This window comes from Equus caballus, chromosome 19 (genome assembly GCF_041296265.1).
Source record: "Equus caballus isolate H_3958 breed thoroughbred chromosome 19, TB-T2T, whole genome shotgun sequence".
Classification (NCBI taxonomy): domain Eukaryota; kingdom Metazoa; phylum Chordata; class Mammalia; order Perissodactyla; family Equidae; genus Equus; species Equus caballus.
In genome coordinates this window covers 33412474-33429787 of record NC_091702.1, presented here as the reverse complement: position 1 = coordinate 33429787, position 17314 = coordinate 33412474, and the positions used below count along the sequence as shown (strand labels likewise).

General features: G+C 37.0%; 1 protein-coding gene across 22 annotated transcripts in view; it reads right to left on the bottom strand.

The window, feature by feature from the left end:
* The window catches only part of VPS8 (VPS8 subunit of CORVET complex), a 236071-nt gene that overhangs the window by 52672 nt on the left and 166085 nt on the right, over nt 1-17314 (bottom strand). For all 22 annotated transcript variants that reach the window (XM_001498654.4, XM_070243423.1, XM_070243433.1 and 19 more), the window contains 4 exons: nt 15075-15156; nt 14641-14723; nt 4297-4377; nt 2407-2576 (listed from right to left, as the gene is read on the bottom strand). In XM_001498654.4, the coding sequence (XP_001498704.1) occupies nt 2407-2576; nt 4297-4377; nt 14641-14723; nt 15075-15156 (416 nt within the window). The remainder of the gene's footprint in view (nt 1-2406; nt 2577-4296; nt 4378-14640; nt 14724-15074; nt 15157-17314) is intronic.

Genomic DNA, 17314 nt, shown 5'->3' with positions numbered 1-17314 from the left:
TCCACTTTGGCAGCCCAGGGTTTCGCTGGTTTGGATCCTGGGTGTGGACCTAGCACTGCTCATCAAGCCATGCTGAGGCAGCGTCCCACATGCCACAACCAGAAGGACCCACAACTAAAACATACAACTATGACTGGGGGGCTTTGGGGATAAGAAGGAAAAACAAAAAATAAAATCTTAAAAAAAAAAACTAAAACGCCATTGATTTAAAAAAAAAACAGTGTATTTATAACGTGATAAAGATTTCAATAAGCTGGAATGCACTGCTGGTTGTATAGATTAAGAAACCAGAAAGGGAGTTTACTTGTTGCTGTCTTCTCTTTTTTTTAAAATCCAGACGTATATTTGTATACTTGAGTTTTGAGTAGGAACAGAATCACAGTTCTCTGACTACAAACCACCTGGGGGATGAGTTGAACTTCTGTTCATTTCTCAAACTATGAAATGTTTTAGACAGCTTGAAAAAAGTCAATTGAGAAAAGTCATCATTATATAAGCAGCTTGATATTAACATGAGTGGTGTGTCTCATCAAATTCAAGGCCAGAGCTGTGATTTGATTAAGCATTTACAAAAATGTCAGTGCTAAATTCTTACACTACTCCTATGAAGCAATCCCCTATTGATTACACCAAGTTACCAAATGAGCCTCCCAGAAGCGAGGCGCTGCGTATAACTCCCAGCCCTCCGAACTGATTCCTCCTCCCTTCTCCAACCTGCAATGCGGGACTACCTCAGAAGTCGATCCTTTTCTCTTCTACAGTCTTTCTCTTATCTACTCTTTTTCTTTTCTGTAGTCTTTTTCTTCTGCACGCTTCTTTCTATACCCACCCTTGATCCTTTAGTGATTACTTCCAATTCCTTTGCTTTAAGATACCACCTACTTGCTGATGACTGCCAAATTTACACCTTCATCCCAGACTTCTCTCCTAAACCTCATCTTTCTGTCCCCTCAAGAACTCTATTTTGGATGTCTAATAGGTATCTTAAATTTAACATGCCTGAAACCAAATTCTCTCTTTTTTTTGTGAGGAAGATTGGACCTGAGCTAACATCCACCATCAATCTTCCTCTTTTTGCTTGAGGCAGATTGTCCCTGAGCGAACATCTGTGCCAATCTTCCTCTATTTTGTATGTGGGATGCTGCCACAGCATGGCTTGATGAGGGGCATACAGGTTTGTGCCCAGGATCCAAACCTGTGAACCCTGGGCTGCCGAAGTGGGAACTTAACCACTATACCACTACACCCCTGGGCAGACCCTGAAACCAAATTCTTGATTTCCAGCCAACTCCACCCCCACTGCATGCTCTCATCCAACCTTCCACATCTCAATAAATGGCAACTACTTTCTACAGTTTCTCAGGCTAAAAGCTTTGGAGTCATCCTTGACAGTTCTTTCTTTCAAACCTCACATCCAATCTACAAATAAATCTTCTCAGCTCTACCTTCACAACATATCCAGAATCTTACCACTTCTTACTTCATTACTATCACCTAGGGCCATCTCTCAATTGCATTACTGCAGTAGCCTAACTAGGTATTCTACTTTCGCCCTTGACCTTCTATAGTCCATTCTCAACAGAGCAGTCAAAGAGATCCTTCAGACAAAGGTCAGATCAGGTCAACCTCGTCCTCAAGAAGTCTGGCTCCAGAGTCCATCGTCTATTGGCTCTATCCATATATTCTAGATGAGCTGTCTTTGCTCCTGAGATCAAACCTTTCACTTTCACACTGGATTTCTTCTCTCTTTGCACTGTGGCTTTAAACATCATTTAAATGCTGATGGCTTCTAAATTTATATTTCCAGGACATGTCTCCAGGTTTCAGACTAGAATAACTGTCTACCCGACATCCTTACTTGGATGTCTACTAGCCATCTCAAAACTAAATCTCCAAGGCAAAACCTGCTTTTCCCCGTTTCTCACACCTGTTCTTCCTCTTTTTAGGGCACCATGTTCATCCAGTTGCTCAGGCCAAAGCCTTTTTCCCCTCACACTCCACATCTAATACAGCAGCAAGTTGGCCCCACCCTTAAAATATATTCTGAACCTTCACTCCTACCTCTCTCATTCTGCTCAAATGTCACTTCCTTAGAGATGTTTTTCCTCGTTATGGTGTCTTAAAATAGTACTCTCACCCTGAACACTTCATCCTTACCTCCCCTTACCCTGTGTTTTATTTTTCTTCATAGCTCTTATTACTTCCTATGTACTTATTGCCTGACCACCCTAACACCCACTCCTCCCGACCCCCATGCAGAGTATAGGGTCTATGAGGGCAGGCACTCTGTCTTGTTTTCTTCACTGCTAGAATGACTGACTGGGGCTGTGTATCCACGTGTGTTCTGCCTGGTAATACCATACGAGTCCACATACCATACGTGGAACATTTCCTTCCCTCTCTTACCTAAAGACAATAATTTCATCAGCCATCTCTTGGCGTCTCTTGTACTGCTGCAAACATATGGAGCAGTAATCCTGCTTGGGGTTCAGTCCTCTGGTGACCGAAGCTCTCAGGTTACACAACGACCAATGGAGATCTTGGTTTAAGAGGCTAGTAGTTGTTTCCAGCAGGGTCTATGAAAGACCAAAACAAAAACAAACAAAAAATCATTGATAAAGTGAAAGAGATAGAAGGGATGAATAGGGAGTAATACTTGTTTACTTTTCAACTATGAACAACTGAAATTGGAATACACTCTAAAGGCACAAAGTTGATAAAACAAACATTAAAACCCCCCAAACTTCAGTGGTTAACTTTAATATGCAGAGTAATGATAAGTGCATACACTAAGATCCTCAAAATAATTATTAAAAGGCTGTTACTAGTTTCTACTGAGAATGTGTGTTCTCCCATGCTGTGGCTTAATTCAGTACTGATGGCTTTCAAATGACTAGATAAACCTAAATCTATTATAGTATTTGTTACATTTATATAATAAGTTCTTTCTGAATGGCTCCAAGTGTTGTAACAAAAAAAAATCCCTGATTTTTTTTATAGAAACTGCATTCATGGCAATACTTCAAATAACCTTTCCCTGGAAAAGCTAATGGCCATTACTCAATTTTCATCTCCCTCGGGCAGAGAGATCACATTTTCCTGATCAGCACTTACAAGTCATTTGAATCTACTCAAGACTGTGACATCTGTCATTAAGTCACATAAAGACATTTTCACAGCTACCACATTAAGTCATTTTAAGGATCTTTGTGCTTATAAAGTACTATTTCTCATAAATGAGAAACTTTTTGGAAAAATAATTGAATGCAAAGATATAAGCCATGAAAAGGGTCAGCACGAGTATAGAAAATTGCAAAATAAAATCGTTTTCATACTATATCTAATTCTCAACATTCATATATATCATTTAGATGTGCAGTTGGGTTCCTTTCTGAGGTCTCAAGGGGGAAGATATATTGCCCATCCTCCTTGCTACATAGCAAGTCCTTTGTAATGCAGAACTTTTAGTTCTAATGGTCTAACCTTTGTAATTCTTTCCAATCAACCCCATCTTTTACTCTTCTTCCAAAGTTACAAAGTTTGCAAAAATTTTGTGCCTTGTACTCAGCTTTCTTTCTGCCAACATGGGGTCTGGCCTGCAGGGCCATCAGCCTCACTGTGCTATGCTTAGCAAAACCGCAGTTCTTAGAACATCCTAAGAAAGGCTCTGCCACCCCAATTTTTCTTTTTCTTCCCTCTGATTATTAAAAAAGCAGACATTGTATCTAACATGCCTAAATGGAGCTTTTCTTGGCTTCATGAGTCACTTTGAAGTACACTAAGAAAAAAATCTGTACACTAAGCTGGCTTCTACTGAGAATTAAAGCTATAGGCAGTTTTGAGCTAAGGAAAGACTAATGACCATTTTTGGTTAGTGGCAATTATCTGCTTCAGAATGTATAAAAGAACACTCTGATTTTATTTTGCAATTTTCTATACTCACGCTGACCCTTCCTTTTCATGGGTTGTATCTTTGAATTTAATTATTTTTCCAGAAAGTTTCTCATACTTTTCAACGGGGAAATAAAATATATTTTTCCCACTGCCCATGAAACAGAACAATAAAATGAATCCAAAGTTGATGCATTTCCACATTCTAGAATATATATGTGTGTATATAAAATACAGATTAAGTAAGATGAAGAGAAGAGCAATATAAAAATCTTAAAAACCACTTCAATCTACCAAACTTCCACTAAATAGATGGTAATTTTTAAAGAAAAAGTATAGGTGCAAAGAAAAAAGAAATAGTCTCCTTCTACCTTAGGACAGGCTTAGAAATGGAGAGTAGCTTACTTGTTCATAGTTAAAGGTATCCAACATTCCCAGAATAAGTCCCTGGATTTCTCCAAGTTTTCCTTTTCCATAAACTGGATCCTAATTAGGAAAAAGTTGCAAAAAGCTATAATTCTGTTCTTGGTATTTTAAAATTACTTTAAAATATAAGTTATCTGAAAAAGCAAAATATTCTTAAGTATTTTTCTACAGTCACAAAATATTTATTCTTCCACAAGCTTTCCACTGGAAATGCACATCAGTCTCCCTCTGGCCATCACAAATATTTTGGGAAAATTAATAAAATTTAAATGATCCACGCCCCTTGCTTAACAATCTTCTTTGCAAGTCTAATTAAATTTCACTCTGGTTTTTTTCCTGCAAGAAGCTTCCTCTCCTCCATATTAAACACCACCTGTCCCTCTCGTAGGGCTTTTTTATCTGCTATACTTAAACCGATGCACTCGTGAACACACAGAGTCTGTCCAACAACAGCTCCTCCTGTGACCCACATTTGCCACCTCCTGGCCCAAATCAACTACAGTGCTTCAGTTTAGGAGATCAGTTTCTAGATCCAAGGAGCAGCTTTCGGTTTTTCAAAGCTTTTTTCAATAAGGTCACTAGTGACAAACAACAGATACCTAGACACCCCATCTTCCCTCCACTGCATTTCATACGAGGTGTGCCAAGTAACTTGTTTATTACCTACAATGTGGAAAACAGTGAAGTGTACAAAAAGAAAACAAAACCAAAAAAATCTGAAATCCAACCACTCAGAGATAAACACTTCTGATGTGTTGATGTTTGTTCTTCCAGTCTTGTTTCTGGGGAAGGAGAGAAAGGACTACAGACAGGGATGTAGTTCTTAGTGTATGAAATTTCAGTATTTCTCATATTACTTTTATAACTTTTTTTTACTTAAGAGTATATGGTAAGCAGTTTCCCACATCACCAAATATTTCATAATAGCAACAGAGTATGAATCACGTGAAAACACCATGTGTTAGCCAACCTTTCTCTGTTGCTGGACATTTAAGTTTCCCATCTGACCCCTAACCCCGAATCCCACCCACTCTTATCAAACGCAAGTGGCTGCAAATTTTGCTCTGATCTGTCTTTGGAGGAGACTTTTAGAAAAGGAATTGCAGACTCAAAGAGCATTTTTCTGGGTATTGATAGATACTGCATAATTGCTCCACCAAAAAGTTGTATTATGCAATTTTTATCTCCATTGGCACATTTGTGAGCTCATTTTGCTGCACCTTTGGCTAGACTGGGAATTACAATAAAAAATTTACTAATAAATGAGTATGTCAAATCTATTACTTTACTCTAATATGAGATCATGTATGACATAAACGACTCTTCCATGCTAAACAGGGGAATCCAACTATACAGTATGATAAAAGTAGCCGCTATTTATTAACTGCATAGCATACGCCAAGTACAGTGCTAAGCATTTCATATATGCCATATCATGAAATTCCTTCCAGAACGTTTACAAATGAAGGAATTCAGGCTCAGAGAGGTTAAGTAAAATTGTCTAAGATCACAAAACTATTAAGCAGATAAGCGGGATTTGAATCTAGTTACTTCAGAAACCATGTTCTTAATTAATAGACTATACTGGTCTCCCAAGTATGGATACATAAACTAATAAACTAAATAATAAACTAATGTTTGCTAGATAATAGAAGTAACCAGTATGGATAACTAAGTGATAAACTAAGCTTTGCTTGAAAATATAGGTAACACTTCTGGTTCTTAGGGAGTAGGAGTTATTAAAATCTTGGTGCAGTAAGAGTAACTGAGTTCATACGTTAAGAAAACAAAAAAGACTGCGAAGTAGGAAAAACTTAGGAGCGAGGTTCAGAAGTGTGAGAAGAAACTTTGCCTTCCTGCTCCTGTACAACATAGTCTTAGGATTTGCTTCTTTTTCTCTTCTAGCCTCTGAGGATGGCTCTTGAGAACCGGGTTTGTACAGCTTCTATTTCAGAATTTTCAGTTGGTCTGGGGCAGCACAAGACTGTCTGCCACAGGTTCCTGGTCCCTGATGCTAAGGTTATGCTGAAGAAATTGACAGTAGGGAACAGCTACATATTTGTGTACTAATTAACAAGTTTACAAGTCTGGGCTTGAAGAGGTCACTTAAGTTTAGTGGGGAAATTCTCTGTTTCAAAGCCAGAGATTGTGTCACTAAGCTAAAGATGCCTGTCAAACATGTGCAGACCATTTACAAAAGGCAAGACTAGAGATATCTCAGGCTAACTCTTTACTAGAAAAAACAACTCAGGCCACACACTCAACAGACAATTTTTTCTTTTAATTTTCTCTGCCTAAAAATAGACCCATGTTAAGGCTTCTGAACTTACACTCAATTATGCTTTTGGTCAAGCTCTTAATAAATATGCTTATTTCTCAAAGTATTTAATGGACAGTGCAATACTTTATTATAAAAAGCCTATTAAAATATCTACTATAATATGTGCATCCAATACACTAATATAGCTCTAGCATAGAAAAGCTCTGTCATTTGTTTATGACAAGAGTGGTTTAGAGAATAAAGAGGTCTTTAAAAGGTTAAATTCTGTGAAAAAGAAGAAATCTTTATAGGTCATGTCTATATTTGTATCAGTACATTTCACTTTAATATGCATAATTTAAAGGTGAAATCATGAAAATTACCTCATGCTGGGACAACATATAAATTATAGAATGCAAAAGGGAGCTAAAGGCTTCCGGCACAGCATGTACACAATCCACTAGCTTTTCAAATTATTTTCCAAAGATGTCAGCTAGATTCTTGAGCAATGAATAACTGCTGAGGTTTCTTTTTAACTTGTTTGTAAACTATAAAAGAGTACCCTTGAGTACTGCACATAAACTTGATTTTTAAAAAGCACATTAGAAAAAGATGAGATGACCACTTCCTTTCCCTATTGCTTTCTAATACCTATTGTATCATATAGGTAATGTCTTAAAATATTTAGTAATCAAGGATTACTCTAAAATATGAATAATGCCCTCAACAGGTTAGCATATAAATCATTTGCTTGTTTTAATTCCCTCAGTAAAAAGTCATAAACAGCTTCTCAGAAGTCAAGAATTACTTTTGCCATAGAGTGAAGATCAATAAAGCAAGCAGTGAAGACAGAATGTATATAACATAAATAAGGTCCCTTAAAAACACTGATTTTGCTCATATGTGGAAGGTAATCAAACAAACACATGGATAAGGAGAACAGATTGGTGAAAGGGGATGGGGGAAGAGTGAAAGGGTAAAGGGGTACATAAGTATCGTGACGGATAAAAACTAGGCTATTGGTGGTGAACAGGACTCAGTCTACACAGAAACCAAAATATAATAATGTATACCTGAACTTTACAAAACGTTATAAGCCAATATGACCTCAATAAAATAATTTTTTAAAATATTTAAGGGGCCAGCCCTGTGGCCTAGTGATTGACTTCAGTGAGCTTTGTCTCGGCAGCCCAGGTTTGGTTCCCGGGTGCAGACCTACACCACTCGTCGGTGGCCATGTTTCGGTGGCGACCCACATACAAAACAGAGGAAGACTGGCACAGACATTAGCTCAGGGTGAATCTTCCTCAAGCAAAAAATAAAAAAATAAGATAAATAATATTTAAGCAATAAAATAAAGTAAAAGTATTCATGAATTAAAAAAATCACTCACTAACTTATCATCTAATGTTCATGAAAGAAACACGTACAATTCAGGTGTGAGGTATCAGTTTGAATAAACATTTAGAGGTCAAGAAGATCTTTGAGAACCTCTTATCAAGTGAATCTCTCTTCTGGAAAAACTGTAAATATCTGAGCAACTGTGCATGTCAATAACTGTCACTCTCTATCGTCTCCCCAGAGACCTGATGAAGAAAGGTGGATACAAAAAACACACCAGATAGCATCAACACCCTTGCTAGAAGAAAAGGCCTTAGCAGAGTTAGAAGACCTAGGTTAATGGTCCAGCTGTGCTCCCTTAATAACTGAGTAACTAAGGCAAGTTATGTAATCTTTCTGAGAGGCCCTTTCCTCATGAGGAACATGAAGATACCACTACTTCCCCAGCTCAACATACACAGAGATCAAAAGAGATAAAGAACACAAAAGTGCTTCAGAAACTGCTGAGAACTACTCAAGGACATTAGGTGATTGAGTCGACTAATATTTATTCAGTATATATTATGTTCCAGGCACTGTGCTGGAGCATAGGAAATAGTCTAGTGGAGAGGACTTAAAGTGGATTAAACATTGGGACTAAGGAGAAAAGTGATGAGGGGGAAGAATAAAAACAAACACACACACACCTAGGCACATAAAAACTCATGGTTGGAGCACTTGATAATTTAAATGAAATGAATCAATTCCTTGAAAGAGAATATACCAAAACTCACACAAGGAGATAAAGATAATCTGAATAGGCTGCATCTCTTAACAAAACTCAATCAATAAGTAATAATCTTCCAAATCAGAAGGCCTAGCCCCAGATGGTTTCACTGGTTTATTCTACCAAATATTTAAAGAAGAAATTATACCAATACTCAACGATCTGTTCCAGAAAATAGAGAGGGAACACTTCCTAACTCATTCTATGAGGCCAGCATTACCCTAATACCAAAACCAGACGAAGACAATCTCAATCAAAATGCCAGTGAGTTACTTTGCAGATAAATGTTTTAAAGTTTAGATGGAAAGGCAAAAGACCCAAAATAGCCAACACAGTATTAAGGAAGGACAAAGTCACAGTACTGACACTACCTGACTTCAAGACTGACTATGAAGCTACAATAATCAAGACAGTGTGGTATTGGCAAAAGACTTGACAAATAGATCAATGGGAAAGAATAGAGTGCCTAGAAACAGACTCCCATAAATACAGTCAACTGAGCAAAGGCAATCCAATGGAGAAAGGATAGTCTTTTCAACAAATGGTGCTGGAAAAACTGGACATCCACATGTAGAAAAACGACTGTAGATACTGACATCCTTCACAAAAACTAACTCAAAATGGATCATACACCTAAATGTAAAATGCGAAACTATAAAACTTCTAGAAGATAACATGAGAAAAAATCTAGGTGACCCTAGGTTTGACAATGAGTTTTTAGATACACCAAAAGCACAATTCATGAAAGAAAAAACTGAAAAGTTGGACTTCATTAAAATTTTAAAAACTTCTGCCTTGTGAAAGTCAGTGTTGAGAGAATGAAAAGAGAAGCCACAGACTTGGAAAAAAATATTTGCAAAATACTTATCTGAGAAAAAACTTGTATAAAAAATATACTAAGAACTCAAAATTCAACAATAAATGAAAAAAAAAAACTAAATCCAACTGAAAAGCGGGCAAGAAAATCTGAACAGACACTTTAGCAAAGAAGATACACAGATGGCAAAGGAGCACATGAAAAGATGCTCAATGCCATTACTCATTAGGGAACTGCAAATTAAAACAATGAGACCACCAAAACCTGTTAGAATGGCTAAAATCCAAAACACTGGATTTATTGAGACTTGTTTTATAGCCCAGAAAACAGTCTGTTTCAGTAAATGTTCCATGAACACTTGAGAAGAATGTGTACTCGGCTACTGTAATTGATATATAAATGTCAACTAGGTCAAAGTGGCCAAGAGCATTTAGCAGAAATCTGCTGTTCTCATTTTTGTTCCTCTGTGTCTTTTTTCACTGTCTACTTTTAAGCTTTTCTGTTAATCATTTATTTTGAGCAATTATGACGTGCCTTGTAGTTTTCTTCATGTTTTTTGAGCTTGGTATTATTGATCTGTGTGTTAACAGTTCTCAATAAATCTGGAAATTTTTCAGCCAATATTTGTTCAAATATTTTTTCTGCTCTGACTCCCTGTTTTCAGGATTCCAAGTACACAAATTTTGGGCTGCCTGAAGCCATCCCGTAGCTCACTGATACTCTGGTTCATTTTCTTCTGATTCACTTTTCTCTCAGTTTTTTATTTTGGATAGTCTGTATTGCTATGTCTTCAAATTCACTAATCTTTTCTTCTGTTTTGGTGTCCTTGTCTGCTAATTCTAATATCCATGCCATATTTGGGTTTCATTTACCAACTTCTTTGCATACCTTACGAGTTTTCACTCAATGCCATACACCGTAAATTTCACACTGTTGAGATCTGGATATTTTGTATTCCTAAAAGTATTTTTAAGTTTTGTTCTGAGATGCATTTAAATTGCATGGAAATAGTTTGATCTTTTCAGGTCTTGCTTTTCAGGTCTGTAAGGCAATGACTGGAGCTATGTTTAGTCTACAGCTAGCTGTTTCCCATGATTGAGTGCTTCTGAGTACTCTACCCAATGCTCTGTGAATTGTGAAGTTTTCTAGTCCTACTGGTGGGAAAGACACTATTTTTGGCCCTGTGTGAGTTTGTTATTCCTCTAATGCTTTCAGGTGAGTCTTTCCCTGGCCTAATTTCCTCGATCATGCACTTATACTTGAGGGAGCCTTTGGCATATCTCCAGAGTTCTCTCTCCTGGTACTTGGCCTGAAAACTCTGGGCACCTTGGTCTCTCTTAACTCTCAGCTCCATATCCCCAAATGAGTGAGTATGCTGGAAACTGCTTGGGATCCCTTTTCCTGCACTATTGTCTGGAAACTCTCTCAGGACATTAAGGTGGGGCAAACAAAAGACTCACATTGTTTATTTCCCGTCTCTTGGGAATCACTGTCCTTTACTGCCTGCTATCCAGTTTTTTGAAAACTATTTTATATATTTTATATATATTTGTATATATTTTATATATTATATATACATAAAACTTATTTTATATATGTTGGTTATTTCAAGCAGGAGGGTTAACCCAGTCTCTGTTATTCTATCTTGGCCAGAAGTGGAATTTCTCCATACTTGACTTTTATTCACTCTAGAAATACTTATTATTCAGTAATATTTATTACAGTCATGTGCTGAATAATGATATTTCAGTCAATGACAAACAGCATATATGACACTGGTCTCATAAGATTGGTACCATACAATATGCCACAACTAGAAGGACCTGCAACTAAGATATACAACTATGTACCAGGGGGGATTTGGGGAGATAAAGCAGGAAAAAAAAAAAAGATTGGTACCATACAGCCTAGGTGTGTAGTAGGCTATATCATCTAGGTTTGTGTAAGATGTTCTATGATGTTCGCACAATGATGAAATCACCTAACAACGCACTTCTCAGTATGTATCACCATCGTTAAGTGACACATGACTGTATATGCCAGGTGCCTCTGGGCTAGGTGATGGTGACAGAGTTCTGGAGAGAGTCTTATCTCTCAACATTCTTATATTCTAATGGGAAATAAAAATAGGTAAACAGACCTGATTCTCAGGTGTTTCCTGGAACTTGGGTTCCTACCTGGCTTTTTCTTGTGTTCCCCTATATCTAAACAGTCAAGTGGATTCTATCAACTATGTAATTTCCAAATTCATCTTCTCTGTAACCCAATTAACAAACTCGAGTACCTATTACATTCTAAGGATCTCTATGCCTCTGTCTTGATCTCTTCTAATTTATTCTGTATAATACAGGCTGAGTGATCTTTCTAAAGAGAAACCTCATTCAATCACTCCTCTGCTTAAAATCTTTTGATGAGAATTTACTAATTTTAAAATAAAATCCAAAGACCTTACCACGGTTTATAAAGCAATTCAGGACAGTCTCCGCCTGTCTGTCAAATTTCAGCTGTGCCTCACCTTTTCTTGTCCTATGTTCCAAGCATACTTAAACACTTGCAACTCCCCAAATGTACCATGTTTTACCTCACATTATTTGTATATATAGTTCACTCTGCTTTAAATAGTCCTATCTGCTGTTTTTCCCTGATTCCTTTAGGCTCTTTGCAATTCAGTTCAGACATCTCCTTCTCTAGGAAATCTTTCCAAATTCCCCAGTCTGTTTCAAAAATATATTTTATTGGTACTCTTTTGACTATACATATTCAGAAACCCAACTCATTCTAACTTATTCAAAAAAGATAATTATTGTAAAGGTGCTGCGGTGCTTCAAGGATCCAAGCACAGGATTGCAGGTAAGCCTTAAGAGCTACAATGAGGGACTCAAATGCCATCAGGATTTTCTCTCTCTGTTGCCTCTTCTCCCACTGTCTTGAATCCTCTCCTTGTATCTTCCCTCTCCTCCATACATCTTGTCTATTCTCCTCTTCGTGTGTCTGCCTCATTCTCCTCTTTTGAGATTAGCTTTTTTTACTCTTTCAGTCCATATGATGGAATAGTCACCGTCAGCTCCTGAACTTTGTGCCTTATGTAATCCAGAGACCTGAAGAGAGACTTGAATTCATCTTTCTCAAGCGCAGTTCTAACACTTCCTCAAAAGGACTCTGGTCCTGCTTAGGCCAGGCACCCACCTGGAGTCAATCAGGTGGAGCTAGGAGGCAGGGCCCCTTTCACATGGCTGCTCCTGTAGTAATCACATGGATTAAGAGGGTAGGGTTGTAGAAGCGGCAAGTACCTACATAGGGTTCAGAGCAGATAATCCTAAAGGTTGCCACTATTACTTACTTAGAGCCCTATAAATAGTTATATCAGAACATTTTCTGCCTCTCTTATAAGAGCTCTTTTGGGGCAAGAACTGTGCCTTTCATCTACATAGGTAATTAATAAACTAATTAATAAAGTCCTCGAAAAACCAGAGCCTGAAACAAATGAAAAGGATCGTATGATAAAACGAGAAAGAGCATAAATTAGGAGGTAAGAGACTTTGGTGGTAGTCTGGGTTCTGCCACTAATGGCAGGCCAGGTACTTAACTTTTCTATACTTCAGTTTCCTTCCTCCTTCATCAACAGAAACTGCTACAGTAGCCCTACCTACAACAAGAGACTGTTGTGAGCTTAATGAGATAATATCTCTGAAAGCACCTTGAAAAAATAAAAATCTCTATACAAATACAAGGTAGAATTATTATTATAGTAATCATAAATGTGCAAACAAGGAGTTTAAGAAACAGCACACCTTCCTGATTAGTGGGAGTTAACAACCACTGAAGGTAGAAAATGATAAGAATACAATTACAGTGAATGCCAGCATCACTCAAAATAAAGTGAAGATTTTCAAATATAAAAAGCCTTTAAAGACATAAATCTTGAAACACGAAATTTTTAAAAAATCATATGCTTTTGCCAAGGGAAAAACAGATTTTTATTTATTATAATTTATGTATCTTCATGTGTAGTTAAAGCTCAACACAAAGCAAAATGCATACACTGAGAGAGAAGACACTTTTGGCTTTAAGATTTCATTTTTTCTAATTTACTTGGTAAATTAAAGTATTTCTGCCTTATGGAGATATTACTTTATATATGATTAAAAATCTTAAGACTGACGTATTTTAAAATGGACATAAGAGAAGTAGTCTTTATCAAAGAATTATTCAATACATGATAAAGATCAGTGAGATAATATGTGTGAAGACACATTCTAAATGGTAACGTAGTATGTGAAGGGAGACTACTGGATGCGGCAATCTTTATCAGCAAAGGCCCAGATGTTTAATATCAGATGGGAAGAGAGTTTGGAGAGTCTTAAAGGAGAGCTGACAGGGATATTCTTGATTGGATAAAAACCATTTGAAAATTATAAAGACCAATAGCATCATATTACTGTTTGATTTGTGTGTGTGTGTGTCTCTATACTACATAAAGCGAAGGAAGATAAAATGGATTCTAAGGATAATTCCTGCTGTTTCCCCAAGAATGTTCACAGATTTTTCTAAAACTATGTCTTAGTGTAATTTCAGTGTTCTCCTTTTGATGAAGTTGGAAAAATTCAGCCATTTTTGCTGAAGAAAACAGGCTAGAATGATGTTTCCTACAAAGGCTTTGGACAGAAAGCTGGCCAGAATCTAGAGTAGAGGATGAGTCTTGGACATAGAGTAAGTTTTAGGATGAGTTAGAAAAACTAAGTAACAACCTAGGATTAAGAAATGCCTATATTAACTTAATTTTTAGGTTATCTTTTTTTGATCTAGAAAAGTATAATCAGCTGGAAATAATGGCAATTCTCTCCTAGTTAGCACACCAATAGGAAGCTTGTATATCTACATCCCAAGGTTAACAGTGAACATCTGAAGGCTGCACTCACTAACTGAAGGTCCCAAGTGTGTGCCAGGCAAGCCCACACCCCTGGAGTGCTAGGAAAGATTCAAGGATGAGAATCACAGGTTAGATATTCAGTTAATGCCAAATATTAGCTGCGTGATTCTTGAGACTCATTTAAACATTAGTCCAATTTGCTGTTATGTACACATAACTAAAATATTAGTTGAAATTGATCAATTGTATTTTTCCCCCTTTTAACTTACCTGTAAGATTCTTTGCAAGATTGATGGAAGGGCAATAAATGCTGCCATGCTGTTTAGGACTTGCATGGTCAAAGATTTCAGAGCTGTTATAATAAAATGTTAATATTAAGGTTAGTTGAAAATAAGAGTTTTTGGCTTTTCCTATCTGTCAGTGGAAATAGTGGACTTATATAGCTTCCCAGAAACTTAGCTAACCAAGGCCAGTTTGATATTTTTAAAGTTAACTCTTGGTAAGTTGCAAAGCCACTATTATTCAAGACAAATGATATATTGGTGCCACAGAAAGAACTGAACCCGAAAGAGGAGATCAACACTACAATATGATTTCATTAAGGAAAATAATAAGAATACGGTACTGGGGAAAGGTATCATAAATGATAACTTTTGTCAGATAAAAATCGGGTGACGGTATAGGTGGACTTTGATGAACTTACCTTCAGCATGTAGATGAGGAGCTGCTGAACTAGACAACTTCTGAGGGGCCATCATTGCCTCTAATAATGGAAACCAGAGTGCCTATAATATCAGAGGAAACCAAAGAAAAACCAAAGTGCTCGGTTATTTTTAAGAATAACTAACATCAGCATAGTGTTTTACAAGTTGAAATGTACTTCTCATATACATTTGTTGGTAAAAATTTAAAAAGAAAAGATGGAACACTTGACTGGTAAGATAAAAGACAATAAAAAGCAGGGACCATAGCAAGAACAGACACCTTTACCATGCACCTTGGGAAAATAAGGGAGATGAAGTTAAGTAAATCTAGACCTTGGAACTGCAGCCTTCTGTGTCTCAAGAAAGAGTAGGTTCAAAGGAGCTTCCTGCTGGGTTCTTACATTCTCTGGTATAAATGCATCACTGTCAAAGTCTAAACAACCCGATGTACTGCAGAAGAGAACAGAGTACCCACCGACATTTATCCCCCCAACTCTCTTCAGCTATGTCAAGCAAGATAAAGGTTATCCAATGTTTTTTCCTATATCAAGCATTATTTTGTATTTCCTTAGTCATCACAGACCAAGAAGTGAAAGTTAACATACTTTCAATTAATATTTCCAACTACATCCTGAGATAAATTAACAGATCTATCATTTATTTATTCCTCTTATGTTGGGCTCTGTATTCAACGCTTTACACACATTTTCTCATTTTAATCTCATAATAACTTTATACAGTAAGCATTATCTTCACTTGAGATAAGAAACGGAAGTTTAGGGAAGTTAAGTAATTTTGCCAAAGATCACAGTGTCAGCAAACTGGCAGTCTGATTCTAAATTCTGTGCTCTTCCTAAACCTTAGGAAAAATACTTATCATCAAAAAACAAACTAATACATTTTAAAATTTCAAACATGTTTTCTTGTTGGATAATGATTTACAAGGGCCTTAATCCATTATCTTGGGAGGAACCTACTCCTGCAAACATCCAGGAGCCATGAAGAAAAGCAAGCATTGACAGAGCAAAGAAAGAGTGGTTATTTACAGAAGAGGGCATGTCGTGTACCCTTCCATCTGACACTGTAGAACTCAGCTGGCAATGGAGATACGGGAATCCCTTAAGGCAAAGGGGACAGGCTAAGGGTCCAGTGACTTTCCCATTGGGTGACTTCTCATTGAAGAGCTCTACTAGGAAGCCCTTATCTGTCCCCACTTGAGTTTTCCTAAGGCCAGAATTTTATATTGCTGACTTTTTATGTATTTCTTCAAATTCTTGAGATACTATGTTACATCCGGGAAATGCTTTATTTTATCGAAATTTTAACTTACTTTATCCAGTACTCATGAACTTTTAATCTTGTATTTTATTCTTAGATAGCTTTACTTAGCTTACCTTTTAGTTGCCTATTTTAACTTATTTTCACAATCACATCATTTATTTCTGTGCATTTTATGGTCTTTTAATTTAATGATACATGGCATATTTAATTATTATCTTTTGGGTTTTATATTTATTATGCTTAGAAATTTGATTTTTTGTTTTTTGAGGAAGATTAGCCCTGAGCCAACATCTGCTGCCAATCCTCCTCTTTTTGCTTAGGAAGATTGGCTCTAAGCTAACATCCGTGCCCATCTTCCTCTACTTTATATGTGGGACACCTGCCACAGCCTGGCTTGGTAAGCGGTGTGTAAGTCTGCACCCGGGATCTGAACCAGAGAACCCCGGGCTGCTGAAGCAGAATGTGCGAACTTAACTGCTGTGCCACCGGGCTGGCCCCTAGAAATTTGGTTTTTAAATTTTCTTATTTAATCTGGACAATTTAGAAGAATTACCTTCTTAAAGTTTACTTTATTCATGATTTATAGATGCAGACTAGGGGAAACATGGCTGTAGAGGTAACAGCCTGAGGATGTGTTCATACCTTAAATAGAAGGTATTCTTCAATTAAACGTCTACATTAACCCTAACTATATGGCGAACACTTCTTAAATATTTTCTCTCTCTTGCACTTTAATATTGGTTCTTAAAATTTTAACTTGGATAACTCTAAAAACTCATAGGCTAAAATAACCATCCATGACAATGACAATCCTAACCCCTGAGAGCAACACAATTAAACCTGAATTACTTTCTCATGTTATGCAATAAATAGCTTTCTTTTCAGGAAATTATATGCATAACAAGGCCATATTATTCGTTGTATGTAATCACAGGACCCTGGGGTAGCAGCATAAATA